Genomic DNA, 15,647 nt, shown 5'->3' on the forward strand with positions numbered 1-15,647 from the left:
AGGTGCCACCAACCTCCTGTGGCTGACTGATTTAGGAGAGAGGAAACACTGGATAGGCTATTAAACCATTCATTGTAACTTCTGGTGGATATTAGCAATAGAACCGACTGGATATAGACCTCCTAAATCAGTCAGCCACAGGAGGCTGGTGGCACCTTAATTGGGGAGGACGGGCTCTTGGTAATGGCTGGAGCAGAATCGGTGGAATGGTATCAAATACATCAAACACGTGGTTTCCATGTGTTTGATGCCATTCCATTTGCTCCGTTCCAGACATTATTATGAGCCGTCCCCCTCAGCAGCCTCCACTGCTGAGTCAGCCTACTATAGATTCCATTGAAGGAAGGATACTTTTTTAAGTGTTAATATATACCTCTTATGATAGTGTAATGTGACATTTAAAAAAATGGGTAGCACTTTATTTGGATATTCCATCTGTAGACACTCTACAGACTATCAGTAACATTTCAACTATCTACTAATCCTAACCCTTATTCTGATCCTAACCTTAGCATGTTTGTTGATAGTATGACTATCTGTAGAGCATCTACATTTACGTCATTTAGCAGACTGTAAAGAGCGACTTACAGTTAGTTTATTTTTCATACTGGCTCCCCTTGGGAATCGAACCCACAACCCTGCCGTTGCAAACGCCATGCTCTACCCTGGACGACAATTGTGCGCCGCCCCATGGGTCTCCCGGTCGCGGCCGGCTACGACAGAGCCTGGATTCGAACCAGGATCTCTAGTGGCACAGCTAGCACTGCGATGCAGTGCCTTAGAGACTTAGACTACAGATGTACTATCCAGACTATCCAAATAAAGTGTGACAACTATGGTGTGACCGTATTGCTTTCCAATTTTACTAATACATTCACAATATAGATGATTGTCACTCTGTGTCAAGTGTGAATCAGGTCTACATCGAGATTCATTTAAAACATTTTTATTGCCATCAGCCCTGGTGTCTGTGTGCGTCTCCTTTAAGTGTTTTAATCACACAGTTGATGACGCTTTCTCGTGCTGTAAACACGGCTGACGGTCAGCTGCGTGGCGGAGACAGCACAAACCAAGGACTCGATGTATTGTATTTACGTAGACTGAGCCATTAAAACGCTGTATTCACATCTCAAGCCTCATATGCCATCTCAAAAACAAAGACGGTGCAGAATCTCCTGTCTGAGGTGCAATGGCTAGAAAGACAGACATTCCTCCTTCATACTATGGTGAGTCGCCACATTCGTCTTTGTTTAACGTCGGTAACCTCAAGTTCTTTCTTCAAGACAACAAAGGGTAGCCTACAACGATTTGCTTCAAACGCTATTCTGACTTTCGTTATTGGGGGGTTCTCGCGCTAGCGCTGATGTACAAAATGTAACATTGAAGCAAGATACAATGTAACAATGTTTTGTCAATGTACCGTTCATAGAAAGCGCTACTTTGTTGCAAAACTGGATGCCGATAATTAATCATGAATGGAGCCTACCAAAATAGATATTGCTTAGCGACAATATTTTTATTTGAAAGTAGGCTACTGGATATAATAATGGCAAGCTATTGTTTCACTCACTCGAATAATGAAATGTTACACAACACAAGTGAAACACTTCAATTACAGTTTGCTATGGAACTCCGCATTTTTTTTTTTGTAGTGTACATAGCTAACCGTATTGGTACAAAATGATAATGTTACAATATTAACACATATTATAGCCTAATGCAAATGATGAAGACTGTTTCCATTTCCCCAACCCTTGACAACATATGCCAGACTTAAAGGTATTATTTTGATGAAGAAAAACATAGTGAATTGCATCTGAAAGACGAACAACAATACTCATAAACAATGTCCATTGTTATTTGGCAAATACAAGGCAAACAATGTAAAAGACAATAGATTTTTCCCTTTGTCCCAAAGTGAGAGTTTTCCCGAATAATAGGCATATAGATATTCAATCTCTGGGAAGATTAGCTGGTCCTCTTTGTTAGGTTGTCTATGAAAATCCGGGACTCGTGCCAGATGCCATAGAAACCACATTACTATAGTGTTTCAAGTGTGAAACTACAGCTTTCATAAGCAGTAACACCGTAATAACACAGTTTACCACAGATTGTCAGACAAAGGAGCACTGATACATAGCTATTGCTTATGTAATTACAGTATAATAGTCAATACACCAAGGGCTTTTTGACTCTTGTCTGTTGTTATTATAGACAGTACATGTCATGGCATCTTGTAAGTAATGGTTTTACATTCATGATCATAGGAGGACGACCCTCATTATAATCAATCATTTCTGTACATGATCAATCATTATAATTAGGGTCAAGCCATCCATATTATTTGTGAATTAGTCACAAGACCAGTAATTCAGCCAGCCCAATCCATGGGTGTCTTTATGTATGTTTAAAATTCTGTCTGTGACAACTGGCAGAGGTATATAGAATTGTCAGTGAGTGACATAGTCAGTCTACTCAGTATGACTTCATGGGAAAGCTGCAGTGTCTCTCATCTCTCCCTACACACTGACCCTGTGTTTCACTCAGTTCCCATGACTCCAGGCCCCTGCCAATCATGTTTGTAGCCTGTCAGCTGGAGGTGAGGATTGGCTGCAGCGAAATAGACTCTCGCTGCCATCTCTTGAGACCTCCAACTGCCCACTCAGGATTCAGCCCACACTTTAACATTGTGGTGAAGCAGAGAAAGCTGTACAGTACAACATTATGTTCTGAACTTCATTATGTTTCAGCATGTATAACGAATAGTGCATGCTTATGGTACACGTGAGCTGATCATGCTGGTGCCAATGCAACATTTTGGTGTTATTGTCAAAAGATTTGGGATAATCTTACGCTCCTCCATCTGAAAATGAAACAAGGCCTTGCCTCTTTAAATGCAGCCTGGGCAGTTGGAGACTTAGCCAGTGAAGCATGGGATGGAGTTGTGCTGACTCCCCATGTTCAGGTCAGCTGCTCTGTCCATGTGGCCTCTCTGGTGCTGTTGCTCAGTCAGCCAGCCTGTCCAAATGGCCTTTCACGGGCAGCTCAGGGCAGGGCTGTCAGGCAGAGAGGGATGCTAGGGGCAAAAACTCCATCGTCCTCGCCAACCTGCCTCTCTAGCAAATGGAAATGCGTGACAATGGTAACACACACACACACACATGCACACTAGTCAATTAAGCACCAATACACATTGATTCAATACACACTTGCAGACATGCTCAATTTGTGCACGTTCCATCACACACCAACATTCACACTTCTAGTGCATTTTCACAGACAAATCAAAATGTTAAATCATACATTTGCACAGTCATAGACCGTCCCTTTATTCATCCTCAACCTATTATAATGGATCCACAGCCAATACTTTACTCACTAATGCATCTTGAATATACCTTTTATGATGTTCAGTCATTCATAAAGGTAGAAAATACTTCATAATCACTCTCTAACAAGTTCGTAAGTGACTGTTTAGATCGAGTCGCGTTCAGCAACAAAAGTGTTGAGCTGGTCACCTTGGTAATTAACACATTTCTCACATTGTCAGATTGCCTGAGCGTGGCATTATCACACCCAGGCAATGCAGACTTTTCGCAGAGGCTGACAAAGAGCTAAGAAAACTTTTTTTCAAAGACTCTCCTCTCCTCACATCTCCTTATAAACTACTGCTGTCGTAGTTCCGATGCCTCATCCCTTCACACAGGAATGGGTGCCATGAATGGCTTTTAGGTGCCTCTGCTACCACACGTAACATGAAGACTGATGATCACTGTGTGGTACTCCTACACACTTTCATTTACTTTTTATGATGCTCCTACTCATTCTTTTGAATGAGGTTATGTTCTTCCCCTGTGAAATGCCGCAGTGCTTTTCTCTGGCTACTACAGTAGGATATCACGGTTCTCTGATGTTTTTAGAGACTACAGAAAGGTATTCACAGTAATGGCAGGCTTGAGTCAGTAAATACTTCCACAAACTCGCTTTGTATCGCGACAGGCAAACATGCACTGCCATTTGTAGACCCTGTGCAAATTGAGCAGAGTTGGCTCTAAATGTCCAGCTATGTCTCCTTGTTACAGGTGACGCTATGCACAGAGGCCTTGGATATCCAATTTGCAGCATGAATACAGTCCCTTTCTGTGTTGGGCTGGTGGGCTAACTGACATTATACAACAAGTGTGTCTAATCTAATCCTGGATGCTGATTGGTTAAAACGGACAATGATTTATTAAACACAACCCAAAGACAAACTGTGTATAGTGAGTGAGACAGCTGCAGTTACAGCACACATAGAAAACAGCTTCAGGTCTTTGTCTTTCGCTGAGTCTCTGCTACTGTGAGGTTGGTGATGAGGACTTTCATTGAGAGTAACACACTGTATTGAATGATTCATGTCTATCAACAGATTCCACACAGATGGATCATTATCCTGAGATGAAAGTCAACTATTGCTGCTCCCTGTGTTATTTATTCTGTATGTGGGGCTGCAGAGGTGAGGGCCTTGCATAACACCTCAGGGATGTGCTGCGTTGCACCGGTTTCTCAGCCAACTCCATGCTGATCTGAATTACAAAATGACTGAGATGAGAAAGAGAGAGTGGTAGAGGCATAAGCTTATGAGAATCCTTTCTCCTGAGGATAAGCACCCCAGTGTTCTTATTGACATTGACCACATTAAGAGGCTGATCCTCCCTCAAGGTCCCAAAACCAATTCTTACTGTCACTTAATCAGTGAAGTCAAGTAAGTCTGATTGCTTTGGGTCCTGTAACACCCCATGCAACCTCAGACAAATTGGCAACGGAGTCGCATTAGAGAATTGTCGTGCTCGACATTGAAGCGCCACTGTATTAGGGAGAGGGTGCAGTCTGAAATGCAATATTTAGTGTGTGAATGACAATAAATAAACATTGTGTGTGTGTGTAGCTAAGTATTTAAGCTGTGGTGCCTCTCCCCGAACCTACACATTACACAAGACGGAGATTAATAAACAGGCGTCATTCCCGCGACTCAACCTTCAAATCCATATAAACCCAAACCAAAGCCTGTTGAGCCTGTCACTGATCCAGCATGAGAGACTAATTTCACAGGAACACAGGGCTGCTACTGACATGCCTGGGGGCCTAGCTGCATTTCCCTCCCATCACACCCTGCTTCATCACACAAGTAGCCAAGGTCACAATCCCCCAAACACTGCTCTCTCTCTCTCTCTCTCTCTCTCTCTCTCTCCTCTCTCTCTCTCTCTCTCCTACCTCTCTCTCTCTCTCTCTCTTCTCTCTCTCTCTCGTCTCTCTCTCTCTCTCTCTCTCTCTCTCTCTACTCTCTCTCTCTCTCTCTCTCTCTCTCTCTCTCTCTCTCTCTCTCTCTCTCTCTCTCTCTCTCTCTCTCTCTCTCTCTCTCTCTCTCTCTCTCTCTCTCTCTCTCTCTCTCTCTCTCTCTCTCTCTCTCTCTCTCTCTTCTGCCTCTCTCTATTCTGCCTCCCTCTCTCTCTCTCAATTCAATTTGCTTTATTGGCATGGGAAACATATGTTAACATTGCCAAAGCAAGTGAAGTAGATAGTAAACAAAAATGAAATTAACAATAAATATTAACAGTAAACATTACACTCAGAAGTTCCAAAAGAATAAAGACATTTCAAATGTCATATTATGTGTATATATACAGTGTTGTAACAATGTGCAAATAGTTAAAGTACAAATAGGAAAATAAATCAACATAAATATGGATTGTATTTACAATGGTGTTTGTTCTTCACTGGTTGCCCTTTTCTTGTGGCAACAGGTCACAAATCTTGCTGCTGTGATGGCACACTGTGGTATTTCACACAGTAGATACGGGAGTTTATCAAAATTTGGTTTGTTTTCAAATTCTTTGTGGATCTGTGTAATCTGAGGGAAATATGTGTCTCTAATATGGTCATACATTTGGCAGGAGGTTAGGAAGTGCAGCTCAGTTTCCACCTCATTTTGTGGGCAGTGTGCACATAGCCTGTCTTCTCTTGAGAGCCAGGTCTGCTTACGGCGGCCTTTCTCAATAGCAAGGCTATGCTCACTGAGTCTGTACATAGTCAAAGCTTTCCTTAAGTTTGGGTCAGTCACAGTGGTCAGGTGTTCTGCCACTGTGTACTCTCTGTTTAGAGCCAAATAGCATTCTAGTTTGCTCAGTTTTTTTGTTAATTCTTTCCAATGTGTCAAGTAATTCTCTTTTTGTTTTCTCATGATTTGGTTGGGTCTAATTGTGTTGTTGTCCTGGGGCTCTGTGGGGTCTGTTTGTGAACAGAGCCCCAGGACCAGCTTGCTTAGGGGACTCTTCTCCAAGTTCATCTCTCTGTAGGTGATGGCTTTGTTATGGAAGGTTTTGGAATCACTTCCTTTTAAGTGGTTATAGAATTTAACAGCTCTTTTCTGGATTTTGATAATTAGCGGGTATCGGCCTAATTCTGCTCTGCATGCATTATTTGGTGTTTTTCGTTGTACACTGAGGATATTTTTGCAGAATTCGGCATGCGGAGTCTCAATTTGGTGTTTGTCCCATTTTGTGAATTATTGGTTGGTGATCGGACCCCAGACCTCACAACCATAAAGGGCAATGGGTTCTATAACTGATTCAAGTATTTTTAGCCAGATCCTAATTGGTATGTCGAATTATATGTTCCTTTTGATGGCATAGAAGGCCCTTCTTGCCTTGTCTCTCAGATCGTTCACAGCTTTGTGGAAGTTACCTGTGGGGCTGATGTTTAGGCCGAGGTATGTATCGTTTTTTGTGTGCTCTAGGGCAACAGTGTCTAGATGGAATTTGTGTTTGTGGTCCTGGCAACTGGACCTTTTTTGGAACACCATTATTTTTGTCTTACTGAGATTTACTGTCAGGGCCCTGGTCTGACAGAATCTGTGCAGAAGATCTAGGTGCTGCTGTAGGCCCTCCTTGGTTGGTGACAGAAGCACCAGATCATCAGCAAACATTAGACATTTGACTTCAGATTCTAGTAGGGTGAGGCCGGGTGCTGCAGACTGTTCTAGTGCCCTCGCCAATTCGTTGATATATATGTTGAAGAGGGTGGGGCTTAAACTGCATCCCTGTCTCACCCCACGGCCCTGTGGAAAGAAATGTGTGTGTTTTTTGCCAATTTTAACCGCACACTTGTTGTTTGTGTATATGGATTTATAATGTCGTATGTTTTTCCCCCAACCCCACTTTCCATCAATTTGTATGGCATACCTTTATGCCAAATTGAGTCAAAAGCTTTTTTTGAAATCAACTAAGCATGAGAAGACTTTGCCTTTGTTTTGTTTTGTTTGTTTGTCAATTAGGGTGTGCAGGGTGAATACGTGGTCTGTCGTACAGTAATTTGGCAAAAATACAATTTGACATTTGCTCAGTACATTGTTTTCACTGAGGAAATGAACTAGTCTGCTGTTAATGATAATGCAGAGGATTTTCCCAAGGTTGCTGTTGACGCATATCCCACGGTAGTTATTGGGGTCAAATCTGTCTCCACTTTTGTGGATTGGGGTGATCAGTCCTTGGTTCCAAATATTGGGGAAGATGCCAGAGCTGAGAGATGATGTTAAAGAGTTTAAGTATAGCCAATTGGAATTTGTGGTCTGTATATTTTATCATTTCATTGAGGATACCATCAACACCACAGGCCTTTTTGGGTTGGAGGGTTTGTATTTTGTCCTGTAGTTCATTCAATATAATTGGAGAATCCAGTGGGTTCTGGTAGTCTTTAATCGTTGATTCTAAGATTTGCATTTGATTATGTATATTTTTTTGCTGTTTGTTGTTTGTTATAGGGCCAAAAAAGATTGGTGAAGTGGTTTACCCATACATCTCAATTTTGGATAGATAGCTCTTCGTGTTGTTGTTTGTTTATTGTTTTCCAATTTTCCCATAAGTGGTTAGAGTATATGGATTCTTCAATTACATTGAGCTGATTTCTGACATGCTGTTCCTTCTTTTTCTGTAGTGTATTTCTGTATTGTTTTAGTGATTCACCGTAGTTAAGGCGTAGACTCAGGTTTTCTGGGTCTCTATGTTTTTGGTTGGATAGGTTTCTCAATTTCTTTCTTAGGTTTTTGCATTCTTCATCAAACCATTTGTCAATGTTGTTACTTTTCTTTGGTTTTCTTTTAGCGATTTTTAGATTTGATCTGGAAGCTGAGAGGTCAAATATACTGTTTAGGTTTTCTACTGCCAAGTTTACACCTTCACTATTGCAGGGGAACGTTTTGTCCAGGAAGTTGTCTAAAAGGGATTGAATTTGTTGTTGCCTAATTTTTTTTTGGTAGGTTTCGACACTACTTTCCTTCCATCTATAGCATTTCTTAATTTTATTCAGTTCCTTTGGCTTTGATGCCTCATGATTGAGTATTGCTCTGTTTAAGTAGACTGTGATTTTGCTGTGGTCTGACAGTGGTGTCAGTGGGCTGACTGTGAACGCTCTGAGAGACTCTGGGTTGAGGTCAGTGATAAAGTAGTCTACAGTACTACTGCCAAGAGATGAGCTATAGGTGTACCTACCATAGGAGTCCCCTCGAAGCCTACCATTGACTATGTACATACCCAGTGTGCGACAGAGCTGCAGGAGTTGTGACCCGTTTTTTGTTGGTTATGTTGTCGTAGTTGTGCCTAGGGGGGCATATGGGGGAGGGAATGCTGTCACCTCCAGGTAGGTGTTTGTCCCCCTGTGTGCTGAGGGTGTCAGGTTCTTGTCCAGTTCTGGCATTTAGTTTGCCACAGACTAGTACATGTCCCTGGGTCTGGAAATGATTAATTTCCCCCTCCAGGATGGAGAAGCTGTCATCGTTAAAGTATGGGGATTCTAGTGGGGGGATAGGTAGCACACAGGAGGACATTTTTCTCTGTTGAGTTCATTTCCTTTTGAATTTCTAGCCAAATGTAAAATGTTCCAGTTTTGATTAATTTAATTGAGTGAGTTAGGTCTGCTCTATAAAAAATTAGCATACCCACTGAGTCCCTTCGCTGTTTCACACCTGGTTGTTTGGTGGATGGGACTACCAGCTCTCTGTAACCTAGAGGGCAACCAGTGGGTCCGTCTCCTCTATACCATGTTTCTTGTACATTTACATTACATTTTCGTCATTTAGCAGACGCTCTTATCCAGAGCGACTTACAATGTCTGTATTTCCGATTTCTTTGGTGAAGTCCAGGTTCCTGCTCTTTAGGCCAAAGGCAGATGACACCTCTTTCTCTCGCTCTCTCAATTCAATTCAATTTGCTTTATTGGCATGACGTAACAATGTACATATTGCCAAAGCTTACTTTGGATATTTACACTATTAACATAATTAAAATAATAATAATCAATATTGTCAATGGGACAACAGTAACAACAATAACCAAGTGTCAAAATAACCATTGAACAATAACAATATAGAGGACATGTGCAGGTTGGTTGGTCTGTCAGACACTGTCCCTCATCTTATGGTAGGCTGCAATGTAGTGCGCTGCCAACCCACAGCTCTCTGCGTCCTCCCCCAACAGGACTAACAGCCTATTCTCATCAGAGATGTCCTTCAAATTTGGGGAAATTACACACTAATTGTTTTATATTTTTGACATTTTGTCAGGAAATGCAGCTCTGTCTCAGGTTCTGCTGTGGTACAGTGGTTGCACAGCCTTTCCTCTACAGGAGCCAGGTTGTCCTGTGTCTACCCTTCTCAATGGTAAGGCTGTGCTCACTGAGCCTGTATTTTGTCAAGGTTTTTCTAAGGTTTTGATCAGTAACCATGGTCAAATAGTTAGCACTGTGTACTGTCGATTTAGGGCCAGATAGCACTGCATTCAATTCAATTTAAGGGTTTTCTCTCTCTCTCTCTCCCTCTCATCTCACTCTCTCTCTCTCTCTCTCTCTCTCTCTCTCTCTCTCTCTCTCTCTCTCTCTCTCTCTCTCTCTCTCTCTCTCCTCTCTCTCTCTCTCTCTCTCTCTCTCTCTCCTCTCTCGCTACCTCTCAATTTCAATTTAAGGGCTTTCTCTCTACTCTGCCCCGCCCTCTCTCTCTCTCTCTCTCTCTCTCTCTCTACTCTGCCTATCTCCCTACTCAACCTCTCTCTCTACTCCACTCAGCCTCTCTCTCTCTCTCTCTCTACTCTGCCCCTCTATCTACCTCTCCCTCTCTCTACTCTGCCCCTCTATCTACCTCTCCCTCTCTCTACTCTGCCCCTCTATCTACCTCTCCCTCTCTCTACTCTGCTCCTCTCTCTACTCTACTCTACTCTGCCCCTCTCTCCCTACCTCTCCCTCTCTCTGCCTCTCTCTCTACTCTGCCTCTCTCTCTCTACTCTGCCCCTCTCTCTCTACTCTGCCTCTCTCTCTCTACTCTGCCCCTCTCTCTCTACTCTGCCCCTCTCTCTCTACTCTGCCCCTCTCTCTCTACTCTGCCCCTCTCTCTACTCTGCCTCTCTCTCTACTCTGCCTCTCTCTCTCTACTCTGCCCCTCTCTCTCTACTCTGCCCCTCTCTCTACTCTGCCCCTCTCTCTACTCTGCCTCTCTCTCTACTCTGCCTCTCTCTCTCTACTCTGCCCCTCTCTCTCTACTCTGCCCCTCTCTCTCTACTCTGCCCCTCTCTCTCTACTCTGCCCCTCTCTCTACTCTGCCTCTCTCTCTACTCTGCCTCTCTCTCTCTACTCTGCCTCTCTCTCTACTCTGCCCCTCTCTCTCTACTCTGCCCCTCTCTCTCTACTCTGCCCCTCTCTCTCTACTCTGCCCCTCTCTCTCTACTCTGCCCCTCTCTCTCTACTCTGCCTCTCTCTCTACTCTGCCCCCCTCTCTACTCTGCCTCTCTCTACTCTGCCCCCCTCTCTCTACTCTGCCTCTCTCTCTCTACTCTGCCCCCCTTTCTCTACTCTGCCTCTCTCTCTACTCTGCCCCTCTCTCTCTACTATGCCCCTCTCTCTCAACTCTGCCCCTCTCTCTCTACACTCTGGCCCTCTCTCTCTACTCTGCCTCTCTCTCTACTCCACTCAGCCTCTCTCTCTCTACTCTACTCTACTCTGCCCCTCTCTCTACCTCTCTCTCTCTCTCTCTCTCTCTACTCTGCCCCTCTCTCTACACTGCCCCCCTCTCTACTCTGCCCCCCTCTCTACTCTGCCTCTCTCTCTCTACTCTGCCCCTCTCTCTCTACTCTGCCCCTCTCTCTCTAATCTGCCCCTCTCTCTCTACTCTGCCCCTCTCTCTCTAATCTGCCCCTCTCTCTCTACTCTGCCCCTCTACTCTGCCTCTCTCTCTACTCTGCCCCTCTACTCTGCCTCTCTCTCTACTCTGCCCTTCTCTCTCTCTCTCTCTACCTCTCTCTCTCTCTCTCCCTCTCTCTACTCTGCCCCCATCTCTCTACTCTGCCTCTCTCTCTACTCTGCCTCTCTACTCTGCCTCTGCCTCTCTACTCTGCCTCTCTCTCTACTCTGCCCCTCTCTCTCTACTCTGCCCCTCTCTCTCTACTCTGCCCCTCTCTCTCTACTCTGCCCCTCTCTCTCTACTCTGCCCCCTCTCTCTACTCTGCCTCTCTCTCTACTCTGCCCCCTCTCTCTACTCTGCCTCTCTCTCTACTCTGCCCCCTCTCTCTCTACTCTGCCTCTCTCTCTACTCTGCCTCTCTCTCTACTCTGCCTCTCTCTCTTCTCTGCCTCTCTCTCTACTCTGCCCCTCTCTCTCTACTCTGCCCCTCTCTCTCTACTCTGCCCCTCTCTCTCTACTCTGCCCCTCTCTCTACTCTGCCCCTCTCTCTCTACTCTGCCTCTCTCTCTACTCTGTCCCCCTCTCTACTCTGCCCCTCTCTCTCTACTCTGCCCCTCTCTCTCTACTCTGCCCCTCTCTCTCTACTCTGCCTCGCTCTCTACTCTGCCTCGCTCTCTACTCTGCCTCTCTGTTTGCTGTAGGCTAGCTGTCAGAGGCTGACACTGAAATGCTAACCCAAACCCCCTAGGGGAGCCCACCCTGTACCCTGCTGCCTCTTTCCCCTACGGAGTGGATGTCAGTGTGGTGTGTTTACAAGGCTGGTAACAGGGGGCTTTTAAATACTACTCATGTCTTAATGTACTAACTCAGTGAGAGTCTACTCCAGATATTCCAGCCAAGTGTTGTTCCGGGGGCTCAGTTGGTTGGAGCATGCTGGTTGTAACATAAAAGTTGTGGGTTTGATACCTGCACGGGCAGAGGATTTATTGGGGAACCTAGTTAAGCTCAGGGAGGACTCAGGAGTTTGTGATATAAGTCCAGACATTTGGAGTTCTTGTCTCTCAAAGGAGAAAAAGCCTAGACAAGGGTTCCTCAACTGGCGGCCCGCGGGTGATTTTTATGTTTTCTGAGCAAATGATAATAAAACATTTTGATATATATATACAGACACACACACACACACACACACACAGTGCTGTGAAAAAGTATTTGCCCCCTTTCTAATTTTCTCTACCTTTGCATATATATACTGTATATAGACTGATCAACAACTACAGGAAGCATTGGGTTGCAGTCATTGCACAAGTTGCAGTCAAAATTTGTAAACTCCGGTTCCCTTTATCTAATATTAGGTTTTGGTTGAAGATCTGATAACATTCCGTATGAAAAGTATGCAAAAATAGAGAAAATCTGAAAGGGGGAAAATACTTTTTCACGGATATACACTACCAGTCAAAGGTTTGGACACGCCTACTCATTCAAGGGTTTTTCTTTATTTTTACTATTTTTTACATTGTAGAATAATAGTGAAGACATCAAAACTATGAAATAACACATATTGAATCATGTAGTAACCAAAAAAGTGTTATACAAATCAAAATATATTTTATATTTAAGATTCTTCAAATAGCCACCCTTTGCCTTGATGACATCTTTGCACACTCTTGGCATTCTCTCAACCAGCTTCATGAGGTAGTCACCTGGAATGCATTTCAATTAACAGGTGTGCCTTCTTAAAAGTTAATTTGTGAAATGTCTTTCCTTCTTAATGCATTTGAGCCAATCAGTTGTGTTGTGACAAGGTAGGGGGGGTATACAGAAGATAGCCCTATTTGGTAAAAGACCAAGTCCATATTATGGCAAGAACAGCTCAAATAAGCAAAGAGAAACGACAGTTCATCATTACTTTAAGACATGAAGGTCAGTCAATACTGAACATTTCAAGAACATTGAAAGTTTCTTCAAGTGCATTCACAAAACCATCAAGCGCTATAATGAAACTGGCTCTCATGAGGACCGCACAAGGAACGGAAGACCCAGAGTTACCTCTGCTGCAGAGGATAAGTTCATTAGATTTACCAGCCTCAGAAATTGCAGACCAAATAAATGTCACAGACACATCTCAACATCAACTGCTCAGAGGGGACTGTGTGAATCAGGCCTTCATGGTCGATTTGCTGCAAAGAAACCACTACTAAAGGACACCAATAATAAGAAGAGACTTGCTTGGGCCAAGAAACACGAGCAATGGACATTAGACCAGTGGAAATTTGTCCTTTGGTGTTTGGAGTCCAAATTGGAGATTTTTGGTTCCAACCGCCGTGTCTTTGTGAGATACGGTGTGGGTGAACGGATGATCTCTGCATGTGTGGTTCCCACCGTAAAGCATGGAGGAGGAGGTGTTATGGTGTGGGGGTGACACTGTCTGTGATTTATTTAGAATTCAAGGCACACTTAACCAGCATTGCTATCACAGCATTCTGCAGCGATACGCCATCGCATCTGGTTTGGGCTTAGTGGGACTATCATTTGTTTTTCAACAGGACAATGACCCAACACACCTCCAGGCTGTGTAAGGGCTATTTTACCAAGAAGGAGAGTGATGGAGTGTTGCATCAGATGACCTGGCCTCAACAATCCCCTGACCTCAACCAAATTGAGATGGTTTGGGACGAGTCGGACCGCAGAATGAAGGAAAAGCAGCCAACAAGTGCTCAGCATATGTGGGAACTCCTTCACGACTGTTGGAAAAGCATTCCAGGTGAAGCTGGTTGAGAGAATGCCAATGCCAGTTTTGATGTCTACACTATTATTCTACAATGTAGAAAATAGTAGAAATAAAGAAAAACCCTTGAATGAGTAGGTGTTCTACAACCTTTGACCGGTTGTGTGTGTGTACAGTGAGGGAAAAAAGTATTTGATCCCCTGCTGATTTTGTACGTTTGCCCACTGACAAAGAAATGATCAGTCTATAATTTTAATGGTAGGTTTATTTGAACAGTGAGAGACAGAATAACAACAAAAAAATCCAGAAAAACGCATGTCAAAAATGTTATAAATTGATTTGCATTTTAACGAGGGAAATAAGTATTTGACCCCTCTGCAAAACATGACTTAGTACTTGGTGGAAAAACCCTTGTTGGTAATTTTTACATTTACATTTTAGTAATTTAGCAGACGCTCTTATCCAGAGCGACTTACAGGAGCAATTAGGGTTAAGTGCCTTGCTCAAGGGCACATCGACAGTTTTTCACCTAGTCGTCTCAGGGATTAGAACCAGCGACCTTTCGGTTACTGGCACAACGCTCTTAACCACTAAGCTACCTGCCGGTAATCACACAGGTCAGACGTTTCTTGTAGTTGGCCACCAGGTTTGCACACATCTCATGAGGGATTTTGTCCCACTCCTCTTTCCAGATTTTCTCCAAGTCATTAAGGTTTCGAGGCTGACGTTTGGCAACTCGAACCTTCAGCTCCCTCCACAGATTTTCTTTGGGATTAAGGTCTGGAGACTGGCTAGGCCACTCCAGGACCTTAATGTGCTTCTTCTTGAGCCACTCCTTTGTTGCCTTGGCCGTGTGTTTTGGGTCATTGTCATGCTGGAATACCCATCCACGACCCATTTTCAATGCCCTGGCTGAGGGAAGGAGGTTCTCACCCAAGATTTGATGGTACATTGCCCCGTCCATCGTCCCGTTGATGCGGTGAAGTTGTCCTGTCCCCTTAGCAAAAAAACACCCCAAAGCATAATGTTTCCACCTCCATGTTTGACGGTGGGGATGGTGTTCTTGTGGTCATAGGCAGCATTCCTCCTCCTCCAAACACGGCGAGTTGAGTTGATGCCAAAGAGCTCGATTTTGGTCTCATCTGACCACAACACTTTCACCCAGTTCTCCTCTGAATCATTCAGATGTTCATTGGCAAACTTAAGACGGCCCTGTATATGTGCTTTCTTAAGCAGGGGGACCTTGCGGGCGCTGCAGGATTTCAGTCCTTCACGGTGTAGTGTGTTACCAATTGTTTTCTTGGTGACTATGGTCCCAGCTGCCTTGAGATCATTGACAAGATCCTCCCGTGTAGTTCTGGGCTGATTCCTCACCATTCTCATGATCATTGCAACTCCACGAGGTGAGATCTTGCATGGAGCCCCAGGCTGAGGGAGATTGACAGTTATTTTGTGTTTCTTCTATTTGCGAATAATCGCACCAACTGCTGTCACCTTCTCACCAAGCTGCTTGGCGATGGTCTTGTAGCCCATTCCAGCCTTGTGTAGGTCTACAATCTTGTCCTTGACATCCTTGGAGAGCTCTTTGGTCTTGGCCATGGTGGAGAGTTTGGAATCTGATTGATTGATTGCTTCTGTGGACAGGTGTCTTTTATACAGGTAACAAGCTGAGATTAGGAGCACTCCCTTTAAGAGTGTGCTCCTAATCTCAGCTCGTTACCTG

The 15,647-nt window shown here is 44.0% G+C and overlaps 1 protein-coding gene across 2 annotated transcripts in view; it reads left to right on the top strand.

Moving 5' to 3' along the window:
* The first annotated feature begins 998 nt into the window (after nt 1-998).
* LOC311137316 (choline transporter-like protein 5-B) overlaps nt 999-15,647 on the top strand; it is a 73,406-nt gene continuing 58,757 nt past the window's right edge. For both annotated transcript variants that reach the window (XM_084171753.1, XM_084171752.1), the window contains exon 1: nt 999-1,226. In XM_084171753.1, coding sequence (XP_084027879.1) covers nt 1,190-1,226 — 37 coding nt within the window. In that variant the 5' untranslated portion in view covers nt 999-1,189. The remainder of the gene's footprint in view (nt 1,227-15,647) is intronic.

Source organism: Coregonus lavaretus, assembly GCF_964263955.1.
Source record: "Coregonus lavaretus genome assembly, chromosome: 11".
In the NCBI taxonomy this organism is placed as follows: Eukaryota; Metazoa; Chordata; class Actinopteri; order Salmoniformes; family Salmonidae; genus Coregonus; species Coregonus lavaretus.